The sequence below is a fragment of the Montipora foliosa genome, chromosome 9, assembly GCF_036669935.1.
Source record: "Montipora foliosa isolate CH-2021 chromosome 9, ASM3666993v2, whole genome shotgun sequence".
NCBI lineage: Eukaryota > Metazoa > Cnidaria > Anthozoa > Scleractinia > Acroporidae > Montipora > Montipora foliosa.
Window position 1 is genome coordinate 21,326,952 of NC_090877.1, and position 11,026 is coordinate 21,337,977.

The 11,026-nt window shown below is 41.0% G+C and overlaps 2 protein-coding genes across 2 annotated transcripts in view; both read right to left on the minus strand.

The window, feature by feature from the left end:
- Positions 1–1,723: 1,723 nt before the first annotated feature.
- On the minus strand, positions 1,724–2,827 carry LOC137972098 (glycogenin-1-like). The gene has a single exon (XM_068818924.1). The coding sequence runs from the start codon at positions 2,825–2,827 to the stop codon at positions 1,724–1,726; it is 1,104 nt and encodes a 367-aa protein (XP_068675025.1).
- A 4,540-nt stretch (positions 2,828–7,367) lies between these two features.
- The window catches only part of LOC137969463 (ERI1 exoribonuclease 2-like), a 17,096-nt gene continuing 13,437 nt past the window's right edge, over positions 7,368–11,026 (minus strand). The window contains exon 9 of the mRNA XM_068815708.1: positions 7,368–8,717. Within this exon, the coding sequence (XP_068671809.1) occupies positions 7,449–8,717 (1,269 nt within the window). The 3' untranslated portion in view covers positions 7,368–7,448. The remainder of the gene's footprint in view (positions 8,718–11,026) is intronic.

The window sequence follows — 11,026 nt, forward strand, 5'->3', positions numbered from 1 at the left end:
TTTTTCTGCTTGTAACTTTGCAAAATGAGGGGGTGGTCCACAGGGTTAGTCCATGGACCGGGTCCGATGAAGGGGTCCATGGACCGGGTCCACAGGGGTGGTCCATGTTTTGTATAAGTCCTTTGAGTCATGGCTCCAGATCTTCAAACTTGTCAGCTCCTGCTAGAGAATATCACAGTCCTTCACTGATAAGACAATACGGTGCAGCTCACTATATTGTCGTCAGTGTACCGGGCGGTGCTAGTTTGCCCATGAATGGGGTCAGGGAGGGAGGTCACTGATAAATATCACAAATAGCAGTGGGCAGACAAGTTTATCGAGGGGTACACCGGAAGTAAGTGGTACACGCTCAGAACTGAGCTACGCTGTCAATCACTACTCTGTGATCTGTCTATTAGGTAGTTGAAAAACCAATTTATTAACTGGCCTGCGACACCATACTATTTCAGCTTTTCGATAAGAATGGCGCCATGGACGACGTCAAAAGCCTTTTCAAAATCAAGGTACAAAATAACCGTCTGCCGGTTTGTTTTTATTGAGTGCCTCCCCAATTGTGTGCAATGCGTAAAATATATATTGTAAAATCACCAACAAATTGTAGTGTTTCAGACTAATTACTTTTTTCCAGGTTTCTGAGTAAAATAATGCAGACGTTCACAACCCAGAAGCCTCGATCTGCGATGGAATGAGGTCCATCAGTAACCGATATTGTCTATTTTTGGAGCTGCCACCGCTAGATGTTTTCGGAAACAAAACGTAACGACATTGCGTTCCGCCCACGATTTTGCATTTAGTACCAGTAATTTCTAGTGTGGCCATAGCTATTTGGTTATACAATCAGGAGTGTTGCGGTCACTAGATTGGCCATCATAGAGCGGTTTTCAATTGAAGGGAATTGCTTTGGTTTTGCATTAGAGCGGTTTTCAATTGACTGGCGAAAGTAATTAGCGAATTGTTTTGGTTTTGCATTACTTCGCTCAGTGATTGGTTCAGAGTTCTCGTGCCACTTTTTCAACCAATCAGAAGTGAAACCAAAACCAATCGTGGCTTGCGCGTGCACATTTTCCCGCGCTTTGTGTCGGCTACGTGTAATTATATTAATTCGAGTGTTGATTGGCTCCGTCCTTAGAGCGGTTTTCAAACTAGTCGTAAAACAAAACCAAAAGTAATTACTTTGGCCAATCAAAAAGGACGGAGACAATCCAGTAAACCAATCAAAACTCGAAGTAATTACACGTAGCCGACACAAAGCGCGGGAAAATGTGCACACGCGAGCCATTATTGGTTTTGGTTTCACTTGAAAAAGTGACGCGAGAACTTTGAACCAATCACAGAGTGAAGTAACGCAAACCCAAAGTAATTCGCTAATAACTTTCGACACTCAATTGAAAACCGCTCTATCGATTGGACAAAGTAGTTACTTTGGTTTTGGTTTTACGACTTTGGTTTTGGTTTTATGGACTTCCGATAATATTAATTTTGTTCCCTGGAGATTCTTGGGAAAGACAATTAATTTGGTGTTGGGACAAAAAGTCCAACAATTTATTGAGTAGTATTGAATTTATCTTTAATCTGAAGGTTAGTGTGAATGTGGATTCTGAGAACAAAAAAAGTTGCCTCATTTGAAACGTTGCTTGCTTAATATGTAAAAAACACAGTTATACTTTTTGTTGACTTCAGATGTCTTCAGATGTCTTCAGTGAGTTTCATTTGCAACTCCTTTTCAAAGTTCCTTCAAACAGTTGGTATAAGAAATTTCACCAAACTCTTGTGCTGGTTTAAAGAACTTTGTAGACCTCCACCAATCTTCAAGCTTGTATATTGTTAAAAGTTTGTATAGATTTTTCCAAAACACAAACTCTACATCATCAACATTTCGGATTGGGCCACTGAAATCATTTGCTTCTTTTCTACTCGGATGACACTTATCCAACCAAGGCTTTTGTGGAGAACAGCATGCAAAGTGAAATGACTTCATCGGTCTGAAGATGATGCGCCTAATATTGTAAGTATAAGGTAATGCTTTCCAGTTTCCGTGACCAGCGTAATAATGCCAAAGTAAGACTTGATCATTTGGACAAGTGTCCAGTCTTGTGGTGTCCATCCAAAGTTTCATTATTTCCTCGTAATAGAAGACGTCTGGTCTTAACACAAGAAGACCTGCATTGAAGCAAGGATCAAGCACTCCCGGTCTGGCGCAAGAGGCTGCAGCAAAATCATCCGGAATATCAAATAACTCGTCGATATTGGTCATTAGCAAGTAATCCGCATCGACATAAATGATCTTAGAGAAATTCGTGTACTTCCAGGCATGAAATCGAGTGTGAGTCCCTCTGATTCTATGACCACGTGGTCTGCCAAAAAACCCGTTATTTCTATCTCCACCTATTTTTTCGTCCAGCCAGTTGCAGTCCAGTTCTTCGACCACTCGCGTATTCCAACCGACTCTCTGAAGCACCTCTCGTGAACCGTTGCTGACTGCTTCCGAAATTAACACAATCATGTTTTTATGACACGAAAAAGTGGCGATTGAATGACCCAAAACCAACACTGGGACTACAAATTCGTCGTTCACTACTGACGTCAACCAAGTCACATCACTTCGTGGTACGACATTTTCTTCACACCATACTTGGCCAAAACGTGTCTCTAATTCATAGAGTTTCCATTCTTTTAGAGCAAACTGTATCTCATTGTCCAGTAGTCTTTGTTTGTCGTAAACAACTCCTGGTATAAACATATGAATTAAGTTCGCATACCTGAAGAAATACGGCAGCAAGAACCGTCTCCACGTCAGAAGATACGAAACGACAAATATTATTGGCATAAAAGAAAACACCAAACAGATCATTCTTTTAAGTCCTCTGCCTGGCCTTGCTGAAGTATTCATTTTCTTTAAATTAATATTCGCCGTGAAAAGTTCGTCACTTAAAATCCAATGATGACAAAAACAACAAATCTCAGTTGGTGATGGGGTTAACGGCAGTATCCGCTGTTTGGCAGAAAAGCCAGTGAATTGAGAGGTCCCCGAAAAAATAGTTACCAGTGGAAAAGAAGTAATATAGGTTAATCTCGCAAATTCGTTAAATTATAGATTCACCTCGTGGAAGATGAAGTTTTCCCTTAGGGAAATAGTATCTTTCTTTCTTCTATTGAAAATTTTGACTGGTAAATTTGTATGGAAATGTAATTGCGAACAATAGGAGGTTTTCACGTGACGGCATCGCGTCATGTTGGTGGCGAAAACAAAGATCTCTCATTAGCTTCTTGAGCCGCTCATTTCTCTGTTGTTATTGGTGTCCCTAGAGGTTGGTTGAAAACGTCCCATAAGACAGGCGAAACGAAGAGATAAATATAACCCGGCTTGCATAGTACCTTCAACCAACAGCCTTTTCGACCGTTTGTTTTTGTTATTGCCTATCGTAGCGATCTAATTGGATGAACTTCAGCTTTTGCTGCACGTAATGCCTGTCGGTTGAAGATGGGCCTTTAAGCCGCCCTGCAATGAGATAAGGGCCACAGGAACCCATTCGAAAAATGGTAGTGAAATATTTCAAAGAATTAATCAGGAAATTTCTCGATTAACTTTAAGGAGCAAAGCTCCTCGTTTCGTGAGATGCGTATGGAAATGGTTTGGTGAATGTGCAAGGAGAAATGTTTTCTCGACAACTACTTGTATCATTTAAAAGCGAGAAAAACAGAATTTTTAAAAGTCAGGAGCGCACGAAAATCTGACAGCCAACTGGGAACTTTAAAATGCGACACTTGCCCGCACTCAAAACGGAGACAAAATCTCTGCGGTCTCCCATTTACACTTTAATTTCAACCTGCAACCTGTAAAATCTTAGGACCGAAAGGAAAGGAGAGGAAAGAAATTTTATTTCAGTGTCTGGTCGTTCTAGCCCTGGAGCACACTGGACACTGTAAACTGAAATTAACAATTACCGCAAATCAAGTCAAACGTTGGTTTTTGAGGAGAGGGGAAACCGGAGTACCCGGAGAAAACCTCTCGGTGCAGAGTAGAGAACCAACAAACTGAACCCACATATGACGCCGAGTCTGGGAATCGAACCGTGGACACATTGGTGGAAGGCGAGTGCTCTCACCACTGCGCCATCACTGCACCCCCAAAAATCAATCCTATGCAAATATTTACATACGCGAAACAGTGAACACCATCAAACTGTTTGCATCTTCCAGATGCAGAAAGAAGGATTAGACTTTCATATACCGGACTAAAATGGCGGAAGACAAAAAAAAAATATTGTTATTCCTATTAGGCCTTGCTAATTGGGTATTGTTATTATGTTCGCTTTGTTCTTTTGGTTTATGGACATTAATTTATATTGGATGCGGTATATGAAAGAACAGCCGAAAGAACGGTGACAAAGACGCGTCGAACTCAGCGGCTGACACCTGATTCCCTTCCCTCCCCCCGCAAAGAGTGTACGGGCGGTCGTACGCTGACGTCACAGCCAAAAGGACGGATAGTTTACAGATATTTTACCAAATTTTCTTAGCTACAGAACTCCGCTCTCGCGCGCTACGAGGACTTCATTTAAAAATACGACTTCGCGTTATTCATATCACTACGAAACTATTTCATGTCGTTTCGCGTTAAAAATGTGTAGTAACTGTCGAGGAATTAAACTGGTATGAGTAAGTTGGAAGCGTAGAGAGAGAACTGAAAATTCATCGTCATGTGCTAACGTCCTCAACAGAACCTTGAATTTGGTAATTTCCCGTCGTCATTTAGGAGATGACGGCAAAGAAATGTACCAAAATGTAAAACGCACGAGCAGAGCGTGCAGAGCCATTGTTTCTGCTCACTAAAACTATTGTTTTGTAGCGTCGTCGCCGTTTCGTAAGCTCCCTATTTACTGTTGAGACCGTATCATGCTTCAGTGAACTGGATATCCATAGTTTTACTGCAAATAACCCGTAGTTACTAAAACATGGAACGAGCAAAGACCACCTACAACCACCTACGACCACCTACAACCACCTAAAAAAAAATCAACAACCACCTACAACCAGCTCAAAAACATCTGCAACCACTCACAAGGAAACGAATGCCATCTTAAACAAGCCATAATTGTCTAAAATAAGCAAGACGACCAAAAAATCTGGATGGAATGATCGTGGCATGATCGTGGAATGATCGTGGCATGATCGTGGCGATTTTCCGAATTTGTTAAGAACCAACCGGATGAGAATGGCGCTTTACCCTGCATTCCATCCTGTAAACCGCGCTAAAATCGGGAGAAAGGGTTTGGAAACGGCAACATTCGTTCAAACTGCTATGAGCCGTGAGGATCGTTCCGTTTCTAGGCCCTTTCTCACGATTTTAGCGCGGTTTACAGGATGGAATGCAGGGTCAAGCGCCATTCTCTTCCGGTTGGTTTTTAACAAATTCGGAAAATCGCTTACTTTTATGCCATGATCATTCCATCCGGATTTTTTGGCTAAATGGTAACCACATATTGTCGTCTCGCTTACTTTAGACAATTATGGCTTGTTTAAGATGGTATTCGTTTCGTTGTGAGTGGTTGTTGATTTTTTTTTTAGGTGGTTGTAGATTTTTTTTGGTGTGTTTGTAGGTGATTGCAGGTGGTTTTAGGTCGTTACATGTTTTAGTAACTACGAAAAGGCATCTGCTACGACGACGCTTTCTATGTCGACATGCTTTTGAGCCAAAAAGAAGCATTTTCCCTTGGACAAAATTACCAATATTAGTGCCTTTCATAGTCCGTAATAAGATTCTTTTACGACGAATGTGGATATCTCGTGTTTTCACAGGTGTCATTGCCAGACCATGGCATGGATTCTTTGTGAGTGGTTGTAGATGTTTTTGAGGTGGTTGTAGGTGATTGTTGATTTTTTTGAGGTAGTTGTAGATAATGTTAGATTTTTTTGGAGGTGGTTGTAGGTTGTTCAATATTTTAGTAACTACGGCAAATAAGGATAAGCAGACTATGACATCTTATACAAATATTTCATGTTCGGAAATAATTATAAAGTTTCTTCTAGCAAATAGTTACAGTACCCTGGGGGCCAGAGGAATTTCTGTCCTTACCATTTTTCGGCCATAAGTCCTCCGTTCCCAGACACAGTTGCAACAAATGTTGACGAGTTCAACTTTTTTTAGTTAATTCCCCCGACCGCTCTCAAACGAGCTTGAGTATCTACAAGCGCTCTCATGCTCGAATCGATAAGCAAACAATTTAACTACAATTAAAATAGATGAACTTTTCAAGTTGTCAAAGCCGTTAAAGTGCGTGAAGGCACTGAATCAGCACACGGACCATCGAAACAGTTTGGCCTTTTCCTCTCGGGCCGAAGTCACGTAAAGCTGGTTGTCGAACAGCTGTTGAGAACTGGTTTTTCGATTTGTCCAATCAGAAACAAATTCTGTCCCAATTTGATGACATGGAAATGAGGTTCTGGGGTCGTGCGATCAGAGGCTTTGTTTTTTCGTCCTCGACCGTTGATATGGAATCGCTGAGCGTGCTCTCCGACCTTGTTAAAGTTGCAGTGTAAAGTGCAAATAAAAAAAATATTATTCCGTTCCTCGTGGCTTCGCCACTCGTTCTGCAGTGCCAACGAAACCCTGCTCGCAGGCTACTTTTTCCACAGGCTACCCAGAGAAACTGTGTGACTCTATCCTTCACATAATTTCGATAAAATCCAAGATATCGTAGTGCTATTTTAATCACATATTATAACAAAATAAAACTATTTTTATCTGAAGTGTTGTTTGTGATAATCCTTTTTGGTATGCTCCGGTGAACGTCGAACACAAACCCTTCAAACCATTAAATTTACCACAAACAACACTTAGGTAGAAATACTTTTGTTTTGTCATCATATGTAATTATACTAGCACTATGTTATCTTGGATTTTATCAAAATTAGGTGAAAGATATAGATATTCAGGATATTAACGGCCATAATTTGTCCTATGCTTTTTCTTCAATTGATTACAAACACTGAATAATTAACAATTATTCTACGACAGCGCGCTGGATATGAAGTGATTAGATAACCAAACGAGGCGACAAGCACCGAGTTGGTTATCCAGGAAGCCCGAGTAGAATAATTGTTTTATCAAAAACTACAGGATCAACAACTCTTCTTCCTTTTTGGTGCTGCGGGGCGTAGTATTGCCGACTAAAGCATCGATTTCTGCCTCGGTCATTTCCAGTCCAAAACGGCTTTTGTTGGCGATTTTCTTCTCAGAGCCGCAAAAATGTTTTCAGCTCGCTTTATTGCTGACGCGTTCCTTGACCATATTAGGTACAGCAGGTATATGAACTAATAGTCTGCGTCCGGCGAGCCAATGAAAATGCAGAAAATCTGATATCCTTAGTTCAGTTTTTAATAAAATGCACTCACCTAGGACAGGTATCCTATTTTAACCAAACAAGTTCACAAATTACCACGAAAAATTAACGTACCTCCCAACGAAAAAAATTACAACTCTTAGAGCTCTTTTGAACAAAATTCGAACTCAAAGTTGACCTGGGGCGACCATGATTGACAGAACACGTGAAGAAAGCTCTTCCCTGATTGGGCCCCGGATTGATGACAGATCTTCGTCGAGTGCGGCGCCCGCAGTGGCACAGCGGAGGTGTGACTCCACCCCCATTAAAGCACACCACAGGAGGGGATGCTCGGGGAGTCTTTATTCTAGCACCAGGTACTGGAGAAAACATATTAATTCTGCAATCTGGTGTTGCTGAGCTTACTGAGGCGTAACCTTCTTTGCTTTCCTCACTTTTCAAGATATTTTCTTCATTTTTACCATCTATTAATGACGACGAGGATCCGACTGTATAACATGATTTCCGGTTCAAGCTTTTATCGAAGGCTTCGGTTTTTGATTTGTCAATGAGACAGGATTTACTTATCGACGATTTGAACAAGGGAATATTCAATGCACCGGGCTCAATATTAGATGCCTTGCACGGTTGTACAACCTCTGAACCTTCTTTTTGCCCAATCCCGTTGGATGATAAGCAATTCCGACTTGACCGCCAAGGCGTGTTTTGATTGGGGCAAAGAGTCTGTTCAACGAGCTGGCTTTTTATACGAAACCCAGGCAAACAAGTCTTGGGAATGTCTTCAGTTTTTAAGTGACTGAGTGCTTCTTTCTTTAAACTTGTGATAGGAGTTAACAGGGACGTCAATGTGTCAACGGGTGGAGCAAAGGCGGTGCGATTCATGATACAAACACTACGCGATGCCCTCTTTTTAATCGCTAATATCTCTTGCCGATTTTTGTCGGATTTTGTGTGTATGGCACAGGACGCGGAACACTCCCCGTCAGAAAAACTTGATGGAGCCAGCGTTCCATTAACATGGGCTGTCTTGTGTTCCATTGCGATCCTTTCTTGCCAATCTCTACTGGGTCTAATTTTATTCTCAGGAAATTCTAGAACAGGGACTTTGTGCTTGATCTGTGTCATTTGACCGATCGAGTTGTATCTTCCCGATGCAGTTAATTTACGCTTTCTTACAGCGCTATCTTTCACTCCAGGTTTACTCAAAGACTCTGTGTGTGGTGCCGAAAAGTTTAAGCTTTTGAAAATAAGATTGTCGTCGCGTTTGTGTGATGCAACCTGCAAAAGGGTGCGCTTTGCTAGCTTGTCAGATCGCCTTGCATCGAACGGGCAGTCAGCATTCTTCAGCCTATCATTCCAAAGCTTTTCTGCCATCTGAAAACAAAAGCATTGACAGAACTGTAAAACGTTGCATAAATGAAGTTAAAAGAAGACTTTAACTAATTGATCAAATCGGAAGTAACAAAGATCCACTTTTGGACAAAAATCACCATTTCGAGGCTCCAGAGAGAAAAATTCATGAAAACTTTTAGTTTATGCTTACAAAACATCAGGTTATACTTATGCTTTTAGTGTGAATCTTCAAAACCACTTTCTCCCAAAAAGAACATATATAAAACGAGCAGTTGTTTTCTCTGCAGTCCTATTTCTCAAGCATCATGGTAAGATAAACTTGTTAACGACAAGCACGGTATACATGGTATGCGGTGTTAGCCTGAAAGGGGGACCATATGGAGCCAGCACAATGAGGACCACATACAAATTACAATAGCGGTCCCAACATTGGAGTACCGGTAAAACTGTCCGTACGAATTTTCAGATCCTGAGCATGCGCACCTAAAAAATATCTAACTCTACTACAGGTGCATACGCAGAACAGAAAACTTGTACTCGCAGTGGTAATCGTACCCCAATCTAAAGGTCGCTGGTATTACCAGTACGTAACCGCTCCCCTCCAGAAAAAGGCGAAGGTCGAGATGCAAAGTTGTACAACGTGCAGCGAAACGAAGGAGGACAGATCGTGTCTGCGTTCAGTTTTCAGTTAGATTTCAAACGATATGAGTGGACCTCTTTAAAGAAGGTTTCAGTTTAGGTGACAAAACGCTTAAAGTGCCCCTCTGATAAAAACAATCAATTCTTTTTTTTCTTTGGATTTCAAAACTATGTTAACTAAACACTAAGACAAAAACACACCTGTTTATTTTAACTGGAATTTTCCTATTTAATGGTCCGGCATTTCTAAATTTAAGTTCTTGAGAGAGCTGGATCGAGGAAAAAATGACGTGAAACGCTCGCTGCTTTAATAATGCAATGCGTGTGTACGCCGCAGAATTAATATGCAGCACGGGAGTTTTGGGCTTAAGACTTTTAAACTCGCGTTTTGCATATATAATAAGCCGCATTCACACACTGAAATTTTAAGCTAGTGAGCCTTTGACGTCACATTGCCTGGATCCAACCCTCTGAGGCCCAATCGGTCAGTTTTAAACGTGAGTAATGGCGGACAGTGAAAACCAAAACTTAAACTCAAAGTAAACGGCCTTTGGATAAAAATCAAAGCTCAAAATTTTGCTTGTCAGGTGTTAAGCAAACACACCTTCAAAATCTGAAAAAAAAAAAGAAAGTGATTTTTTTTAACGCAGGGGCACTTTAAGAAGGCTAGCATGTTCAGAGGTCCCGCTGGTGCCCAAAGATAAAAAAAATAATAATAACGATGGAGTAAGGCTTTACTAAAGCCAGGGGATGATGGGGAGTTCTTACCCTATCGTTTTTTCTCAGCCTTTTCACGGCACAAAAAGCCGGGCCACATCACGCAAAGCGACATCTCACCAGGGACCTTCGCGCAGGGCTCGATTGAGGGTGCAAGGAAATCAATAAAGGACATCCTTTGTCTCTAAAAGCGTTTACAACTGTGGAAATAGTCTACCTGAAAATGTTTCTTCCGTTGTTCAAATGTATACCTTTGGTTTCATTTAATTTTTCCCTGATTTATCCTTGATGGGTTTATTCAAAATTCACAGAAAGGAGCGCCGCACATCGTGGCTTCGATGATGATGATGATGATGATATTATTATTATTATTATTATTATTATTATTATTATTATTATTATTATTATTACAATGATGATGATGGATATTTACCCAGGAAGCTCCACTCACCCGAAAGTGGTTTTCAGGCAGGTCCTGCATCCGATTTAGTTGGAATTTAGAAGTGTTTATTTTTCAGGAGAGGGAAAAACGGGAGAACCGGGAAAACACCTCTCGGAGCAGAGTAAAGAACCAGCAACAAACTGAACCCACATATGGCCACGAGTACAGAATCGAGCCAGGGTCACAATGGTGGGAGGAGAGTGCTATCACCAATACGCCATCCATGCTCCAACTGAGAGAGAGAGAGTAGGATATATGGGTGGAGTACCTCTTCAACTCATTGGCTAGTCACGAATTTCTGGACAAAAAGATCCTTTCAGCAAACAAAATTAACGTCCTGGATTTATAGCAGGGTATAGGATGAAAACGTTTATCGTAGTCTGGTAGATAAACTATCCAGTAAATAACAAGGTTTTTTCTTTATTGGGTATTATTGAATATTACTTTACTAATTGTTTCCTGCAGACTCGGGTTCAGTCACTCTCTTCAAAGAAGTCAGTTTATTCATGTTTATTTTGACACTCTCGACACC